The 20,842-nt window shown below is 39.0% G+C and overlaps 2 protein-coding genes across 2 annotated transcripts in view; both read left to right on the plus strand.

Annotated features, from left to right (window-relative positions):
- The window catches only part of LOC136829579 (loricrin-like), a 13,461-nt gene extending 9,935 nt beyond the window's left edge, over positions 1-3,526 (plus strand). Inside the window, exon 2 of the mRNA XM_067088428.1 lies at positions 3,231-3,526. Within this exon, the coding sequence (XP_066944529.1) occupies positions 3,231-3,526 (296 nt within the window). The remainder of the gene's footprint in view (positions 1-3,230) is intronic.
- Positions 3,527-11,223: 7,697 nt separating this feature from the next.
- LOC136829580 (ovarian abundant message protein-like) overlaps positions 11,224-20,842 on the plus strand; it is a 45,338-nt gene continuing 35,719 nt past the window's right edge. The window contains exon 1 of the mRNA XM_067088429.1: positions 11,224-11,339. Within this exon, the coding sequence (XP_066944530.1) occupies positions 11,224-11,339 (116 nt within the window). The remainder of the gene's footprint in view (positions 11,340-20,842) is intronic.

The following is a 20,842-nucleotide window of genomic DNA, read 5'->3' on the forward strand; positions in this document are numbered from 1 at the left end:
ATTGTGATGGATAGTGTGAATACAAGGCACGGCTGATGGGACGGGGGCGTGACGTGATGTGTCGGTGACGTGATGGTATAATGTGAATCAGCTTTAAGCCGCGGTGTCTAACTCCTTCCATAGTATTTTAAGATCAAGATAACTAAAAACTGCTCCCCTCCGCGTTAAAAGATTCCCTAAACTAAACGCGGCCGAGGTAATTAATGGAGCGACCAATTTTGACCCCTTATTTGGGTGTGGATCTTGCCGCCCGGCGGCCCGTTCCGAAGCCGAATTTGAAGGTAGCTCGTTCCGAAGCCGAATTTGAACGTAGCTCGTTCCGAAGCCGAATTTGAACGTGGCTTGTTCTGAAGCCGTATTCGAAAATAGCTCGTTTCATTATCGCTCTTATTTGAGTTAAATAATGAAGGTGATTTTTTTTCGTTCGTAGGGAACGAGAGGGAAAGGAAAACGCTTAAAAATTTATGTACCATTTTGCTTATGAGGCAACTAAGATTGGACAATACTGTTGATCTGACGTAGTTAAAAAAAAATTATATATATAAGTGGAAAAGAAAAAAAAACACGTATAAATTAAAAACAAGGTAAAAAATGAGTCGAAGTTTCTTCGGCGCAATCGAGTTTTCTGTACAGCGTATAATCAAGGCCACCGAAAACAGGTCTATCTTTCTGCGGTCTCGGTATAAATGCCGCATGAGCTGCGGCCCATGAATCTTTAACCACGGCCCGGTGGTGGCCTATCCTATACCGTTGCCAGAAGCACGATTATGGTTAACTTTAACCTTAAATAAAATAAAAACGAATGAGGCTAAAGGGCAGCCCTCCAGCCTCCTCAGTAGTTTTTAAGATCTGAGGACGGACAGAAAAGGTGCGGACAGAACAAAGTGCGGACGGACAGACAAAGCCGGCACAATAGTTGTCTTTGACAGAAAACTAAAAAACATTAAAGAACAAGTGTTCTAATTTACCAAATGGAGGCAATATTTCACAGGAACCCAAGCTCCCGATTCCCATCTTCGAAAACCGCCTTGAAAGAAGAAGAAGAAGAAAAAAAGAAGCCTCGTTTAACACAAGCATATCTGACTTGAGAAAACTGATGCCTTAAGTACGGTGTGCAGGAAGGAGAGCATTAATAACATTCCCGACTGGGTAAAAAAAATAACCTCCAGATTACACGAATGGAACTTGTCAGGCCGAGAACAATACGGCTTCGGCGGCGATGCGATAGGTGCGATTTCCACATTCTTGTCTTGCAATGTGAACCCTTACTAATAAACTTTTTTTTTTTACTTAGTTCTGTCAGTCTTCGTCTATTCATTGTGGAATAGAACAATCTAATGAATGATCTATTACCCTGGTGTTATTTTGCACATTAAATTTTCAAACGAAAGTAAATGCCGCACTGAGAAAAACCACCAATCACAAGTATAACTGGCCGAATTGAATTGAATTGAATATAGAATTTAGGCCCACGGCCAAGCACTGGGACCTATGAGGTCATTTAGTGCTGAAACGGAAATTGACAGTAAAAGGTCTGAAATGTGTAACAGGAGGAAAACCTCGTAGTTACAATATGAATCAATTGTTAGGAGAGGGTGGAAAGTAAGGTGGAAGAAAAGAGAATATGAGAGGAGGTACGGTAAAAGAAACGAAAGGGGTTGCAGCTAAGGGCCGAAGGCATGCTGCAAAGAACCTTATGTAATGCCTACAATGCACAGCACGAGGTGCACTGACGTCACTACCCCCTAAGGGGGTATAATTGGTTGATTTGTGAAAATTTAACTTCCAGCCATCCAGCGGTTAAGGTAGCGATAAGAGGGAGTTTGAGTAGCTGGACAGCAAGCTGGAAGGAACGAAGCGGGAATGACGGTAAAGTAAAAGGCTATGAAGAGGGCAAAGATAGGGGCCGAAGGGAAGCTGCCAACATCCTTTAGTAATGCCTACAGTGCGCCGCGAGACGTGCACTGACAGTAACCACCTCTCTACGGGAATGAATATATTTGGCAAAGAGATTTCAATGCATGAATGTATCACTGACTTGTTAATGTGTACTAGTGGATGCAATTGCTTCTTACCACCCATGTTGATAATTATACTACATATTGAACGCAACATAGCATCCGACATCTAGTCACCTGTACGTGTGATACGTCTAGGAATATAGAAGGATAGGAATATGGAGTTTAGGCCAAAGGCAAAGCGTTGGGACCTATGAGGCCATTCAGCGCTGGATGAGAAATTGAGAGTAGATAGGTTTGAAAGGTGTAACAGGCAGAAAACCTCAAAGCAGTTGCACTATGAAATAATTGTTAGGAGAAGGTGGATAGCAAGATGGAAGAAAGAGAATATGAATGGAGGTACAGTCAAAGAAATGAAAGGAGTTGCAGCTAGGGGCCTAAGGAAGGGACGCTGAAAAGAACCTTAAGTAATGCCTACAGTGCACGCTGTGAGGTGCACTGATGGCACTATCCCCCTACGGAGGAGTGATAAGTCTAGCATACCATAATCTGAAATTGGTTCCTTATTTTATTTATCTTTTATTAGAAAAATATTACATTACTTTTACATAATAAGAAAAATATAAAATTTCATTTATATTAGAAAAATGTTACATTTCATTTACATATGTAAGATATTACCAAAATATTACAAAATCATATACCTACAATATTTACAAATTATTATGGATTAAAAAAATTAGAAATCAAAATCAATATACTTTTTACCGAATACATTTGCAATTTTGTCTTTATATATATAAAGTTTCTTAATAACCACCTACGTCATCCTGCGACATACTTTTGGAAACAAAATCTATTTGCAATTCAATGACCTTTGATTAAGCTTAAAAGGGAATGGAAAACTAGTTTGCAGAGCTGCTGGTAATACAAAATTCCTTCCAAATACTGACTGACTGTTCACTTGTAAAGACGCAGCAGTGCATGAATTATAAACTAAACAATTCACTTTGATTTTTTATTTAGCTTTACTGCAACCCAGTAACAGAACGAATTCGAAACCACAATGCCCTGTTTCAAATATAATATTCAAGCGCATACGGAATCAAATACACAACATTTCTCCGTTGTCTTCATTGCTAATATTACCACCTCAAGTCTTATCACAGCCGTACATCGAATCTTCCCAATCCTCAACCGATATTTTCTTCCCTCCCCCTCCTCAGCCCTCCCCTCCCATCCCTCCCCTCTCCCTTTATATTCCTCCAACAGTCCATCAAACCCGACAGCCTACGAAGGCCGTGTTATCAAGGAACATTTATGGGTCAGCCTACAAGAGGGGTTACATGAAAGAAGGAGGAGGAGGAGGAGGAGGAGGAGGAGGAGGAGGAGGAGGAGGAGGAGGAGGAGGAGGAGGAGGAGGAGGAGGAAGATTAAAAGAATGGATGGAGGACGACAGGAGGATTATAGGAAAGAGGATGGAGTCCTCCGGAGGATTATTGGGGGAGGGGGTTAAATGGAGTGGTTTGTATGTGTGTGTGTGTCTTGGGGGTCCCAGGGAATTGTGAGGCTGTACAGAGTGACGCATAATCAATAGCCATCGTAAGTCACCGCATCGCGTCAAAACTTCCTGAGACACCCTGTAATTACCAACATATTTGTTGATCGAATGCTATTCTCCTGGGCTCGCTCGCCCTCCTGCCACCCCCTCCGCAACTCATCAGTTTCTCTATATCTTTCAGCCCCTCCCTCCCTCCCTCCCTCTAACTCCCCCCTTCCCCCCCCTGCACCCCATCCCTCATCCTTCCCTTCGTATCTCCATCCTTCCAGAGTTCTCAAGCTTTTTTCTCTCTCCCTCTCTCCTCCTCAATTTCATCCTTTCCTTCTCTCTGCTCTCATATCCTGCGCATCCTTTTAAGGAGGAGATACACAGATGGAGGAGGAAGAAGTAAATGGGGCGGGGGGGAGATGGGTAGGTGGGTATTAGGTGGGTATATCGTGATGGATGGCTTAGCAATGCCCATGTGTATGCGAGTGTGTGTGTGTGGAGCGACAATTTTGTAAGGGAATGGTGGGAGGGGTAACAGGTTGTGGGGAGGGGAGGGGTAACAGGTGGGGGAGGAGGGGGGTAACAGGTGGGGGGGGAGGGGAAGAGGAGAGTGGGAGGAGGTTGTGCCGATTCCAGTGGTAAGTTATTGTGGAAAGGGTGAACTCTAAAAGTTGAAAATGAATAAACAATGTCTGTGTATCTTTCTATCTTTCTATCCATTCATAAGTATATATGCATACATACACACTATATATATATATATATATATATATATATATATATATATATATATATATATATATATATATATATATATATACACACACACACACACACACACACACACACACACATACATATATATATATATATATATATATATATATATATATATATATATATATATATATATATATATTTATATCATATACATTATATATACATGCATATTATATATATTATAAATATATGTATATATATATATACACACATATATATATATATGTATATATATATATATATATATATATATATATATATATATATATATATATATATATATATATATATATATATATATATATATACACACACACACACACAGGTCAGTAATTTCTAAGATTCCTTTATAATAGTAACCGGGAAAGCGCGATACAGGTACAAAAATTCCAAAACGTATAAAAGGAAAAGGGATGATAATTAGTCACAAAGAAAAAAAAATAATGACGAGGGAATAACAATCACCAGATAACGGGATTAACTGCGAATGGGGGGAAAAAAACTTAGGGAATTAACGGACTGTGAAAGAAAGACTTAAGGGCAGGTCAGTTATGAGACAAAAAAAAAAATATAAGAGAAATTTAAGCGTTACGAGAATGATAAAGCCCTTTTTTCAGTGAATCAGTAATTGAAATAAAACTCGTAATACACTTAGCTATGAGAGAAAAAAAAAAGAAATATAAGAGAAATTTAAGCTTTATGAGGAATGATAAAGCCTTTTCTTTTAGTGAATCAGAATTGAAATAAAACTCAAAATACACTTAGTTATAAGAAAAAAATATATATTTAAGAGAAATTTAAGCGTTATGAGAATGATAAAGCCTTTTTTTTTTAGTGAATCAGGAATTGAAAGAAAAGACGAAAGTCAAAATACACACTCAGCATAAAGTAAAGTTACACATTTATAAAATGAGGGCGTAACAGTATGGATAAGCAAACACCGCAACAGAATGGCAACCCAGTGTCGCGAAACGAAAACTCAAGAGGAAGAATAAAAAAGAAACAAGTAAAAAATGAGCCGAGGTTTCTTCGGCGCAATCGAGTTTTCTGTACAGCGTATAATCACGGCCACGAAAATAGGTCTATCTTTAGGTGGCCTCGGTATAATGTTGTATGAGCTGCGGCCCATGAAACTCTCAGCAGGCAGTGGTGGGCTGTGTTGTTGCGTTGCCGGAAGCACGATTACGGCTAACTTTACCTTAAATAAAATAAAAACTACAGAGGCTGGAGGGCTGCAATTTGGTATGTTTGATGAATGGAGGGTGGATGATCAACATACCAATTTGCAGCCCTCTAGCCTCAGCGGTTTTTAAGATCTGAGGGCGGAAAGAAAATGTGCGGACAGAAAAAATTGCCGACAGAATAAAGTGCGGACATAATAAAGTGCGGACGGACAGAAAAGCCGGGATAATAGTTTTCTTTTACAGAAAACTAAAAAGTGAAAAGAGTCAAGGAGAAGAGCTGCATATTATTGCATGAGCTAAAGCTGATTGCTCAGGCAAAGAAAGCTTCATGTCAGGCTCAGTCAAGGACAAAAATGAACGAGCACGGAATATTAGTAGAAGTTTCACTATCTCATTTTGTACTGTCAAGACCTTTCCTTACATTTTTTTTAGAGAACTGAATGAGTACCTGGGGTCTTGTAGCTGGGTTTTTAATTTTTATTTATCTTGAAACACATTTCCACTTAAAACCTTAGATATAGATATATATATATATATATATATATATATATATATATATATATATATATATATATATATATATATATATATATATATATATATATATATATATATATATATATATATATATATATATATATATATATATATATATATATATATAATATATACATATATTTAATTTCTATATTTCTACTTAGAAAGGGTGGCTCGACATTAACTTTTCCTCCTGGTTACAACCTACAGCAGCCGACTAACTACCAGAACTTGGTTTGAATAGGGCTTCGAAGCAAGAGGAAAAAGCGTGATAGCCCAGTACAGGAGCAATGACAGTAGCAACTAAGATCTTTGTTAAACGCTTAAATGCTTATTAAGAATAAGTTTTTACGGAACAATGAACAATAAAGGACATTATGAGAATTCTCTCTCTCTCTCTCTCTACCCACCACCTATTTCTCTATCCCCATCCTCTCTCTCTCTTTCTCTATCCCCATCCTCTCTCTCTCTTTCTCTATCCCCATCCTCTCTCTCTCTTTCTCTATCCCCATCCTCTCTCTCTCTTTCTCTATCCCCATCCTCTCTCTCTCTCTCTTTCTCTCTCTCTCCCCCCACCCTCGTTCTCTCTTTCTCTATCCCCACCCTCTTTCTCTCTTTCTCTATCACCACTCTCTCTCTTTCTCTCTCTCTCTCTCTCTCTCTCTCCCCCCTCTCTCTCTTTCTCTATCCCCACCCTCTTTCTCTCTTTCTCTATCCCCACCCTCTTTCTCCCTTTCTCTATCCCCATCCTCTCTCTCTCTCTCTCTCTCTCTCTCTCTCCCACCCTCTCTCTCTCTTTCTCTCTCCCCACCCCACCTCTCTCTCTCTCTCTCTCTCTCTCTCTCTCTCTCTCTCTCTCTCTCTGCAGATATTTACTATTATCAGCTAACAAAAATGTCTTGTCAAAAGGTGATGACTGCCTTACAAAAAATACAATTTGACAACAATAACCTACAAACACAAAAACTTGAGCACAAAGCCGGGAAAATATATGTGCAACTTCCGCTCGTCTGAAATTGGTGTAATTCCTTAGTATAAATAAATAACATCGAGAGACAAAATCACGTTGCCATGATTATTCCTAATAACGGAAATTATGATAAAAAACAAAAGAATCTTTGTACTTCTGATGTGACGTCGCACCTCGTCATAATCATATGCGTCACTAACTTCATTACAGTGATGGTGATTCATCGTTTCCTGAAGATGATACGAAGCTCCTCATTGAGTTATTTCTTGCTCATAATGATAACGATCACTTTCTCGTAATTTTAAACAGAATCATTATACCTCCGTTCGCATCTCGGCAGTGATGATGATATAACTAGTAACTAAAAGCTTTCATCAGTTTTTACACAAAAAACTGATGGCAGCCTAATATCCACTGAAAATGATTTAATTTTCTTAATTTTCCTCAAAGGAATGAATATTACATCTTGTGGAATATACAGAATATAGGCTGAAGGCCAAGTGCTGGGACCTACGAGGTCATTCAGAGCTGAAATTAAAATTGGGAATAGAAAGGCTTGAAAGGTTTGGCAGGAGGAAAACCTCGAAGTTGCACTATGAAACAATTGTTAAGAGAGGTTGGATAGCAAGAGGGAACAAAGAGAATATGAATGGAGGTACAGTAAAAGGAATGAAAGGGGTTGCAGCTACCAACCGAAAGAACCTTAAGTAATGCCTACAGTGCACCGCTTGAGGTGCACTATGGGGTATTACACCTTATGACACAAGAGACACAGATGTATTTTCTTATAACTGCTACAATATCGTGAGAATTCTCTCCCTGTTTCCTACACAAGCGATAACAACTAGCTAACCATTCTATTACAATGACAAGAGTATTTTTAACCAAACTTACTTAAAATTACAATAATGCCGTTCCTCCATCACCTTCATGTAATACGTCGTTATTTGCCTTCATTACAATGTCAGTACTGTACGTCGATCCTCAAAGTTGATTACATAAACAATTGCTACATACATAAGTGGGCCTAGGTCCTTCCACGTTGCCCTACGAAAACGATGTTATGCTTCTGGAACCGCAGGAACTGGCTCGTTCGCATTTCCAGTTTTGACTGAGTTGTTCGCAGTCCAAATCAATAAGTAGATTCTCTGGCAAGAAGTTCCCGAAGCCCCCCGCCCCTTTTTTAATTAAAGAGAGTTTATCAATGAGCAAGCAAAGTTGTGAGTGCAATATTAAAAAATGCATTTGCTTAAATTTTGGGCGCCGTTTTCTTAGTTGTTTTAATCTGTGAATATTTACACTTATGTACAGAAGAGGTACAATGTACTGGTATTTAAAAAAGTTGTGATATTATTATTATTATTATTATTATTATTATTATTATTATTATTATTATTATTATTATTATTATTATATTAAAGTAATGAAAAGTCGCGTTATAGCATTTCAAGTTTGGCTGAATTTATCTTAATACGTCACTACTGCTACACTTGATGGCGAGATCGCGGAATTATTCACTCCCTTCGGTGAGTGAACATCTGTTATTAAAAAGCTATGGCTTTCTATTATTTCGTAAAAATACTTTTTTATGGTCCTTTACGGCTTTAAAAAATAGATAAAAGTTATTCTAAATAATAATAATAATAATAATAATAATAATAATAATAATCAGAAGGATATCACAACTTTAATTATTACCAATAATAATAATAATAATAATAATAATAATAATAATAATAATAATAATAAAAATATCACAGCTTTCTTTAATTATTACCAATATATTGTATCACTTCTGTACATTAAGCGTAAATATTCATAGATTAAAACTACTAAGAAGACTGTGCCCGAAATTTCAAAAAATGCATTTTTTAATATATACTCAACTTTAATTGCTCATTGATAAACTGTCTTTAATTGAAAAATTGCTTCGGGACCTTCTTGCCTAAGAATCTACAAATACTGGACTGCGAACCATTCAGTCAAAACTGGAAATGTGAACGAGCCAGCTCCTGCGGTTTCAGAGTTTTTTTTTTTCTTTCAGTACATGACAATACATTAACCATGGCGTTTTACCTGTAGAGTATTTTGTGGCTGAAAAAACAAACCTTCGATGGCGCAAAATTCACCATTTATCGCTTAATAAGGAAGGCGAGTTCTCCGTAAAACTAAGTAAAAGTAATATATAAAAAATACGCCATGTAGATTTGCCAGATGAACTAAGGAAAAATGACCACAATTTAGAAACATTATTAGCCTGGTAGGAAAGTATTAAAATACATTTCCAACATGCGAAAGAGAACAAAACGCAAGCACGACAAAAATCAAGAACACCACCTTTCCTTAAGACTTCCTCCAAGCACTCGTCATTCTGGCGATTTCAACATGCATACATATTGCAATCTGAACCCTCCCGCTGATACTTCAGAAAATGACGCTGAAACTTAATACAGATTTGCCTAAAGCCAACGTTAACAGAGTCTCATCGCCATTTCAAGATCCCAAATGAGGCCAAAACATAATTAAAGGCTTATACTCGAGATTTTTTTTTATTTTTTATTTTCCTTTAATTTAAAATTAGCGATATGGATCATGAAGGCTTCCACAAGAAATTCGTAAGACTGACGGCTAATGGTTCTCAGACCCACCGGTGTTTCCGGAGCTGGGGTTACGGAAAATGAGGTTGTGGGCATAAAAGGGGGTTGGTTAGGGGGTGGGGGACGGGGAAGGGGAACGGGGTTCGAAGGAGTAATAAATCCAAAAGTGACGGCATAAATTTGGACCGTAAACAGATAAACGTCACGCGGTTAATATCCCAACGACCCTAATATTACAGGTTTCTCTTAATTAGATCGGGCCGTAATCGGTACATTTACTCGCCATAGGTATTTCGGGGTGGGGTGGGAGACCGCGTCACAAATCAAGCAATGCCAAAGTCATGGGAAGAGGAATCGAGGAGGAAAGGAAGAATAGGAGGGCGGGAGGGGAGGAACATAAGAATAAATTGTATTTAGACCAAAACATGAAATGAGTTGACGCGGTCACGTCTTCTCGCAATAAAAAAAAAATGAAAGTTTGAGAACTTTTTCTGTCGTCATTAAACAAAAGGCTTTGATAACCAGATGTAAAGTAAAGGTAAGCATAAAAAACAAAATTTTTCCAAGAAGGTTAAATATATAACCATAAATCATATCTATAGCTATATGGTCGCGTCCTCTCGCAATAACAAAAGAAAGTTTGAGAGGGATGTTTTTCCGTTTTCATCTAAACAAAAGACTTGGACAGTGAGTGGTAAGAAGGGTAAACACAAAGAAAAAAAAAAGTTTTCAGAATGAAAAGCAGAAGGTTATAAGCAGATAATCAAGCGCAGGAAACGCGCGAGACAAAAATGGCCACGTCCAAATCAAATTCGAATCACAAGCGTCAATAAAAAGAACGACCGAAAGAAAAAAGCCAAGATATAAAAAAAAGAAATAAAAAAATAAAAAAATCCCACCGCATAAACAATATCTATCTATTCTCACTCTCTCAAAACCGTTCGAGAAGCCATTTCCTCGACACTATTCCTAACTGGGCCAGGACAAGACCCAAAGACCGGGCGGGTAAGGCCCGTCGGACCCTTGGCTGGGCAGGGGCATTCCGGCCATCGCGCCCGGTCCTTGGAGATCTGTCCTGACCCGACCGGCGGGGTCCCGCTCCATCAGCAGAAGTACTGATAATTACAGTGTAGGTAAATTGAGAAGCTGACGGAGAAATCCAACGTCTTGGGAAGAAATCTGCGCCGAATCTTGACGTAGGCTCTCCATCCTGTAATTAGTCGAGAACTATGGAAGATTTAGGAGGCAAAACAGAAGGTGCATGGAACAAATGAGAAGAGGGAGGAGACGACGAGGCAGACAGGAGAGGAGGAGGAGGAGGAGGAGGAAGAAGAGGAAGGAGGAGGAGAGGAGGAGGAGGAGGAAGTAGGATGGGAGGCGGAGGAAGAGGGAGGATAGGAGAAGAAGAAGAAGAAGAAGAAGAAGAAGAAGAAGAAGAAGAAGAAGAAGAAGGAGGAGGAGGAGGAGGAGGAGGAATAAGAAGAGGAGGAGGAGAGAAGGAGGAGGAGGAGAGGAGGAGGAGGAGTAAGAAGAGGAGGTTTGAAAGAGATTGTGAGTAATGGGAGGAGATGACGAAGGAAACAGCAGAGAAGAAGAAGAAGAAAAAGAAGAGAAGGAGGAAGAGGAAGTTTGAAAGAGATTGTAAGTAATGGAGACAGAAGAAGAAGAAGAAGAAGAAGAAGAAGAAGAAGAAGGAGGAGGAGGAGGAGGAGGAGGAGGAGGAGGAGGAGGAGGAGCAGGTTTGAAAGAGATTGTGAATAATGGGCAAGATTGACTGCAAAATAAATTGCAAACGCGGTTGCAAGGTCATGTCTGAGAGACGTGGGGTAGCGATTGCAACGAAAGGCTGTTATATCTGAATAATATTAATAAAAGACCTGGTAGCTTCGTTAATAATAATAATAATAATAATAATAATAATAATAATAATAATAATAATAATAATAATAATAATAATAACTCGAAAGAAGACCTCTTTCAAGCAAACTTCATTAAAAGATATTGCAGTATAATAATAATAATAATAATAATAATAATAATAATAATAATAATAATAATAATAATAATAATAATAATAATAATAATAAAAATAATATTTAAAGGAACAGTTGTTCCGTTAGAACTGAGATTCGTTTTTTTTTTAATATTTGCCTTGTGATTTTCTTTTCATGTTGGAGCAAATATATAATTATAAGTCTAAACGATGTTTTTTTTATTTCATAAGAACTTTTCTTTATCATTAGCCACAAACATGACAAGAAAATTATTAGACACATAAGAAAACAAGCAAAAACTTAGTAACAGTTGGCACAAGTATTTCTTTTAACATTTCTGCAGTAAGAGTCTCTCCTATCCGAATAATAATAATAATAATAATAATAATAATAATAATAATAATAATAATAATAATAATAATAATAATAATAATGTGACTGAATCGCATAAATATTTGTACGCATTTTCAATCTGGGATCAACTTACCACATCATAAAACACGTAAACAATGCGCTGAAGTTTCTTCGGCGCGAGTGAGTTTTCTGTACAGCCGGTTACAGCGTATAATCAAGGCCACCGAAAATAGATCTATCTTTCGGTGGTCCCGGTATAATGCTGTATGAGCCGCGGCCCCTGAATCTTTAACCACGACCCTGTGGTGGCCTATCCTGTATGTTGCCAGAGGTACGATTATGGCTAACTTTAACCTTAAATAAAATAAAAACTACTGAGGCTAGAGGGCTGCAATTTGATATGTTTGACAATTGGAGATTGTATGATCAACATACCAATTTGCAGCCCTCTAGCCTCAGTAGTTTTCAAGATCTGAGGGCGGACAGAAAAAAGTGCGGACAGAATAAAGTGCGGACGACAGACAAAGCCGGCACAATAGTTTTCTTTTACAGAAAACTAAAAACATGGAGCTCATTCCTTAAGTTCGTATATTTTAAAAGTAGCAATCCCAGAGCCTTTCAGTCGTACCTCTCTCTCTCTCTGCCTTGTGCTCGTTATAACTCACGTTATGATTACTGTGCTGGCAAGGGCTTCCTAAACACTCATTTGATACGAAAGGATTTATAGCTGTAGCTTCTCTGGCGTACCTGTCCTGGGAGTGAGAGATGCTATTCTCAAGAATATACAAATAAAGAATATATCCATAAAGTACACAGAACGGGAGCAATGAAAGGTAATTACAGCCCGGACGAAGAGTAATAAATACGGGACTAAATACGATCTTGAAAAATGAGAACTTCGGAGAGAATATAAAGAGTTTAACATCGGCAAAAAAATTAATAAAACACCGGTAGATATTTATGTTCTTTCGGCAAGTAATAACTCAATTTAACCAAATTGTAAAGTATAAGTAAACAAGAAAAAAATGCGCCGAATTTTCTTCGACGCAATCGAGTTTTCTGTACAGTCTATAATCAAGGCCACCGAAAACAGATCTATCTTTTGGTGGTCTCGGTATAATGTTGTATGAGCCGCGCCCATGAAACCCTCAGCTGGCCGTGGTGGCCTGTATTGTTGCGTTGCCAGAAGTACGGTCATGGCTAACTTTAACCTTAAATAAAATAAAAACTACTGAGGCTAGAGGGCTGCAATTTGGCATGTTTAATGAATGGAGGGTGGATAATCAACATACCAATTTGCAGCCCTCTAGCCTCAGGAGTTTTTAAAACCTGAGGTCGAACAGAAAAAAGTGCGGACAGAAAAAAGTGCGGACAGAAAAAAGTGCGGACAGAATAAACTGCGGACAGAATAAACTGCGGACAGACAGACAAAGCCGGCACAATAGTTTTATTTTACAGAAAACTAAAACGGCCTGTAAATCAAGATTTCACGGTAATTAAGTCAAGGTTAACCGAGTTTTCAGTGATCCTGCCTTTTTTTGACCTTGGTGTGAATTACTCGCGGTTTCTGGAAATTGCGGATTCATAGAAGTTGAGGATCTAAGGAAAATGAGGATTTCTGCAAATTGTGGAATTCTGGAAGTTGTGAATTACTGTAAATTTAGGACTTCATGAAAAATAAGGATTTCTGTAAATTTTCGAATTCTAGAAACTGTGGAATTCTGGAAACTCTGGAATTCTGTAAAATGAGGATTTCTGCAAAATGAGGATTTCTGCAAAATGAGGATTTCTGCAAAATGAGGATTTCTGTAAAATGAGGATCTCTGGAAGCTGAGGATTTTTAGAAACTGTGAAATTCTGGAAAGTGTGGATTTCTGTAAACTGGGGATTTCGGGAAAATGAGTGTTTATGGAAATCGTGGATATCTGGGAAATGAGGATTTCTGGACACTGTAATTCTAGAAACTGTGGAATTCTGGAAACTGCGGAATTCTGTAAACTGTGGATCTCTGGAAAACCGGGTTTTCTTGAAAGTGAGGCTTTCTGGAAATTGTGGAACTCTGGAAATTCAGGAATTCTGGACATTGTGGTTCTCTGGACATTAAAGAGGACTGTAGCATACTCCTTACTAGCAATAATTCGCAAAAACATTGAGTTGAATTGAATTGAATATAGAATTTAGGCCAAAGGCCAAGCACTGGGACCTATGAGGTCACTCAGGGCTGAAACGGAAATTGACAGTAAAAGGTCTGAAAGGTGTAACAGGAGGAAAACCTCACAGTAGTTGCACTGTGAATCAATTGTTAGGAGAGGGTGGAAAGTAAGATGGAAGAAAAAGAATATGAAAGGAGGTACAGTAAAAGGAACAAAATGGGTTGCAGCTCCAGGGCGAAGGCACGCTGCAAAGAACCTCAAGTAATGCCTACAGTGCACCGCACGAGATGCACTGACAGTATACAGATAATTGTAGAAAAGAGGGCGCCTGTGCAATAAAAGCGTTTTTGGAGTCTTTGAAAAAATAAAGACTACAAATAACATAATGAGGTTAATAACAATTCAGGAGATAAAAGCAGTACTATTCCAAGAATTGAGAGAGAGAGAGAGAGAGAGAGAGAGAGAGAGAGAGAGAGAGAGAGAGAGAGAGAGAGAGAGAGAGAGAGAGAGAGAATGAATTTACTTGGCTAAAGAAGATCTTGTACACGTATTACGAACAAAAATCATTTGGATGAAATCATTAATATGTAAAGCAGAACGAGAATTTTTAATGAAAAAAATCGGGAAAGATGATTACAATGAAAAAACGAAAATAAGTGTTTAAATCATTGGTTCTTAAGCTGGGAGGCGCGCCGTCCCCCTACGAGGGCGTCAGCAATTTCCAGGGAAGTCGCAAGCCCTAGGGAAAAATTAAAAATTCCCTAATTATATTCGTTACTCTCTTAACGAGAGTGAGGAACTAGTATTCAGAAGTTTATAAAAAAAATGCAAACGTATCGCCTTATAACGTAAGTTTCCTATAGTCTAACTACTCTGGTTAGACTCGTTGGGGTTACCATGTTTTATAATTATTTACCTACCTCCCTATCCCTCGAAACCCCTTCTCTTTCTCTTTTTTTTTTATTTTCCTTTAAATCTGGGGAGGGAATTTATTCGTAGATGCAAATGGGGCGTGGAGGGAAGGACCAATTCTTAGAGGTGACGTGAAGGGAAGGACCAATTCTTAGAGGGGGCGTGGAGGGAAGGACCAACTGTTAGAGGGAGGGGGGCTGCGGAGGGAAGAACTAACTATAAGAGGGGACGTGGTAATAACAAGGTTATGAATCACTGGTTCAGATCAACATTTCTTTGAGCAAAAGTAGTAACACTAGCGTTATTCCTCAAAGGTTAACAGAATATGATAATTTAAAAACAAGTAACACGGATTGGAACAAACGTGTGAAGTCGAAAGGTCTGCCTTCACAATAAAATCAATGGAATACAACCAAGCTAGGAATCTTATGATGATGGTCTAAAACAGTGGTTCTTAACCTTTTTATTAACACGCCCCCTCTAAGAGTTGGTCCTTCCCTCCACGCCCCCTTCCATCTATGAGTAAAATTCCTTCCCAGATTCAAGGGAAAATAAAAAAAAAAGAGAGAAAGAAGAGAAGGGATTTTTTTTTCTTTTGGGAATGAATGAGTGAGATACTTGACACTGCTTCTTAGCAACTCTTGTTAAGAGAATAACGAATAAAATTACAGAATTTTTAATTTTTCCCTAGTGCTCGCGCCCCCCTTGGAAAATGCTGACGCCCCCCAGGTTGAGAACCACTGGACTCTAAAATGAATTCGCTTTCATTGTACCGAAGAAAAAAGACGCAACACATCTTAGCAATGCTGTCTAAAAAGAGAGATTCTCCGTAGGGGGGTAGCGCCGTCAGTACACCTCACGGGTTGCACTGTAGCTACTACTAAAGATTCTTTGCAACGCCCCTTCGGCCCATAGCTGCAACCCCTTTCATTCCTTTTACTGCACCTCCATTCATGATATCTTTCTTCCATCTTGCTATCCACCCTCTCCAAACAATTACTTCATAGTGCAACTGCGAGGTTTTCCTCCCGTTACACCTTTCAAACCTTTTACTGCCAGTTTCCTTTCCAGCGCTGCATGACCTCATAGGTCCCAGTGCTTGGCCTTTGGCCTAAATTCTATATTGTAATTCCAAGCACAACCAAGTACACAGAATCGTTCCTACTGTAGAGGTGTTTCCAATGAGCCATAAATTAGGGATTGGGAACGTGGTAAGAAATCTGCTAAACTTCATGCCCATCCTGGTTATAAACATATATCAACTACTTATCTGATTTTTAAAAATTCGAAGCTAGAAGTCACTTAAAAAAAAAAAAAACTAAAAACTGAATAAACCATCATTTACTTATGTTACTCTATCTTAACGCCGACAATTATGTCACAAGGATACTTACACAGGTTCAATGATGTTACCCTGTGGAACACCAAACACAGTAACATGAGGTTCATTTATATTAAGTCATTTGCCATTACTTCAAAAAGCGTGACGGAGGCAGAGTGCACAATTTCAAGCAGCTGAATTACGACCTCCTGACTCACTGTCAACCACACACACACACAGAGAGAGAGAGAGAGAGAGAGAGAGAGAGAGAGAGAGAGAGAGAAACTTCAACTCCAGTTTGCGGGTCAGCGCCGGCTGGGAGTGAGTCAGTACTAAGATGTATTGAGAGAGAGAGAGTGAGTGTGCTAAAATAAGATGGATAACGTAGAGGAAATAATACTTGATACACAGAATATACAATTTAGGCTGAAGGCCATGTGCTGGGACCTATGAGATCATTCAGCGCTGAAAGGAAAATTGAGAGTAAGAGGTTTAAGAGGTGTAACAGAGGAAAACCTCGCAGTTGCACTATGAAACATTGTTAGAAGAGGGTGGAGATTAAGATGGAAGAAAGAATATGAATGGAGGTAGAGTAAAAGGAATGAAAGGGGAAATAAAACTATAACGCTAAAGAGAAACAACTGGTGAGAGAACGGAAGATCAAGAAGTATAAGAAACTATGATAAAAACGAGACAGATTGTGAAAATGAAAACCAAAAATACTGTTTTTTCAAGAAAGTCCATAATAAACTATAATAAGAACGAGACAAATTGTGAAAATGAAAACCAAAAATATTCTTTTTTTCAAGAAAGTCCATAATAAACTATAATAAGAAGGTGACAAATTGTGAAAATGAAAGCCAAAAATATTCTTTTTTTCAAGAAAGTCCATAATAAACTATAATAAGAAGGTGACAAATTGTGAAAACGAAAACCAAAAATATTCTTTTTTCAAGAAAGTCCATAATAAACTATAATAAGAAGGTGACAAATTGTGAAAACGAAAACCAAAAATATTCTTTTTTTCAAGAAGTCCATAATAAACTATAATAAGGTGACGAACTGTGAAAATGAAAACCAAAAAATATTATTTTTTTCAAGAAAGTCTACCAGTAATTCTCCCAAGAAAACACCACAAAGCATTTGCAGCTCAAGCAATGATGCAACACCCTTGTGCTCCATCTCTGCTACAGCCCAGCCCTGCTTTTAATGACGATTTAAAATCTAATTCCTGAAGGGTAATTTAGCTTACATTAGAGCCTAAAGAGCGCAGTGTGCGTTAGATGAGAGAGAGAGAGAGAGAGAGAGAGAGAGAGAGAGAGAGAGAGAGGAAAAAAAAGCCAGAGTAATTAGTAGGGCGAAAAACATTTACATAAACAATCGTCCTTTCAAACTCCCATTGCCTTTATCGAATTACATAAACTTCAGCGCGGACATTTAACTGCGGCCTCAAATAGATATAGTGGACGGCCTTCCTGTTTAGATCCGAGTGATTAAAGCGCTATTGCTTGTATTTGCCTGTTGGCTGTATTATTGACTTCAAGCACGGACCAAGGCCTCGTAACTCGACTCAAATAACTGCCTGCTTGATAAGACTTAAAAAGTTATTATCATTAGCACTTGCTCACAGTCATTTCGGTAAACACATAGGAATGGGGGTTAGCAATTAGGACAAATAATGGATTGTTGGTAGCTTTGCGAGGAAAATGCAACTCCCTAATCGAGTCTATTTAGCGATAAGAGAAACGCTGACGATCGGAATGCGTAATCCTGGTCTACTTAAGGCACGAGTTGACCCGTTGTCGTTTCATCAGACTTGAGGGTTATGTAATGTTTGCAAGACCTTTTATGATCAATGTGCTAGATCAGAAAATGAATAATGAACTGTGCATGAAAGACAGGAAAATTTATTGAAAGGCTGATTCACATTATACCATCACGTCACCGACACATCACGTCACGTCACCGTCACGTCACCGTCCCGTCAGCCGTGCCTTGTATTCACACTATCCATCACAACCCGGTTAAGTTCGTGCCCAACCTCAGCGACTCAGATTTAGCGGTAAGAAACTTGCTTAAGCACCGTCACGTCACGTTACGTCACGTCAAAATATTCTTTCCAAGAAAACGTGTCGTGATGTGTCGGTGGATCCGTGTGCCTGATGGTAACGTGACGTGATGGTGTGAATAAGTCCATTTCATTACACGTAAGAAATTCTCACGTACTTTGACGTGACGTGATGTGTCGGTGACGTGATGTTATAATGTGAATCAGCCTTGACTCGAATTCCTTAGCTCACACACACACACACACACACACACACACGCACACACACAGGCATACGGTTAATTATTCCACAAACGTTCAGAAAGGGGCCATGGCAGAAAAAAAACTCAATATGGTGAATTCCACAACTCATGTTTCTTGGTTTATTGATTACTTAATTAGGAAAGGTCACTGAAGGAAATTGAAAAATGTAAAACTTAGTATTACACTATATTTTTGCGTCATACATTTTTAATCATCAGCTTACGAGAAATATGAAGATCATTAATTTATTTTTCCCCTTTTAATGAGTAATCTCTTCTTTCTCTAGTTACCATTACCTTCTGTTACTTCTTTCCAATGAACACTATTACTTGCAAGATTGAACTTCAAGTCAATGGCCCCTGTGGGCTTGGTCCATATGAATAGGGTTCATCTTTTGAATAATAATAATAATAATAATAATAATAATAATAATAATAATAATAATAATAATAATAATAATAATGATTAACTGATGACCGATTAATGTGTTTTCAAGTACTGTGCATGCTTATGTAATAATAATGCATTTAAATAAAAAATTATAGTATAACAAAATAAAATGATGAATACGTTGGCTTCCATAATCGGACTCTCTAACCAAGATCATGCGACCACAATACCCAAGTGAAACAGCTCCCTCGCTCAGTCGCTCGATTCAGAAGAGGAATTGCGCAACCGCCGGCATTTGAGGAGCATTTTTCTCTCCATCAGTATTCTCGTCTCTCTCTCATGTTCAGACCTAATGGCCTCACCTTTCAGAGGCACCCCCATGACATAATGGCCCTTAAAGACTGGGGCATTAACACCCACAATGGCTCAAAATGTCACTCGCCGCCTCCTATCGGGGCGAAAAGAATGCCCAATTCATGCACGTTCGAAGGCCCTTAAGAGACCTCCTAGTCCCACGCCGACAACCTTCAGCTGATGACCTACCTGAAGGAGGCGCACGACTCCGGGACCGTTTATGGCCGAAAAATCTGGAAAAGCATCCGAAGGGCGACACTTCATGATAGCATGATAAGGAGTAATTGATATGAGGTGAATCTCTCCTATCTCTGACCTATGGCTCTCGAGGATGCCAAGAGACACTCAACAGCTCGGGACACACCGTTCCTCCCCCGGGGGGACCCTTGATTCCCCTCGGAGACCCCTGTCTCCTCCAGGGACGCCTGTCTCCTCCGGGGACGCCTGTCTCCTCCGGAGGCGCCTGCCTCCTCCGGGGTCACCTACCTCTTTCGGTGACCCCAACCTCCTCCAGGGACACCTACTTCCTCCAGGGACCCCAGCCTCCTCCAGGGACACCTACCTCTTCCAGGGACCCCTGCCTCCCCAAGAATACCTCCTCCGGGGACACCAGCCTCCCCCGGGAGACTCCTGATATCCCCGGGGACCTCCCTCTTTACCAAGACGTGACTGTCTTTGCCAAACGTCGTGATGGATTCATAGGTCTTTTAAGGTCTTTATCGGAAGCCTCGGCAGGTTCTTACCGTTGTCTCTTATAATTCCAATTTTATTATCCTTATGATAAGCTGCCGATGACGATTTGAAAGGCGGGCAGATATTCATAAGAACAAAGTTATAGCCAAGATTTTATATACAGGCGGTAATTTCTACTTCTGGGATTTGTAAGTATATGCAGTTTCATTTTCTCTGAGTTATTTCGATTTTTCTATTTTTTTGTTTTTTTTCTGGATATTTGGGTATATCCCAGCCGTGTGGGAAAGCCATAAAAAAGAGCAACGTTTTGAACAAGACACGAAGGAATGAAACCACCTCTCTCTCTCTCTCTCTCTCTCTCTCTCTCTCTCTCTCTCTCTCTCTCTCTCTCTCTCTCTCTCTACCATTAGTAATTCAACTGTGCACGACGACTTGAACGAATGTTTCGCTTTTTCTCTCCGAATATAATGGTCATGAAAGAATCGTCCAGTGGCAAGCGTACAGGGATAATTACTATGCTTGATTAGTTCTTCGTAGAACATAAATACCAACAAATTCCTAACATTTAACACTGAATGGAATGGAATGGAATATAGAATTTATGTCAAACGCCAAGCACTGAGACCTATTAGGTCATTCAGCGCTGGAAAGGTAGTTGAGAGTAGATAGGTTTGAAAGGTGCAACAGGAGGTACACCTCGCAGTTGCACTATGAAATAATTGTTAGGAGAGAGTGGATAGCAAGATGGAAGAAGGATAATATGAATGGAGGTACAGTAAAAGGAA

This window comes from Macrobrachium rosenbergii, chromosome 44 (assembly GCF_040412425.1).
Source record: "Macrobrachium rosenbergii isolate ZJJX-2024 chromosome 44, ASM4041242v1, whole genome shotgun sequence".
Lineage (NCBI taxonomy): Eukaryota > Metazoa > Arthropoda > Malacostraca > Decapoda > Palaemonidae > Macrobrachium > Macrobrachium rosenbergii.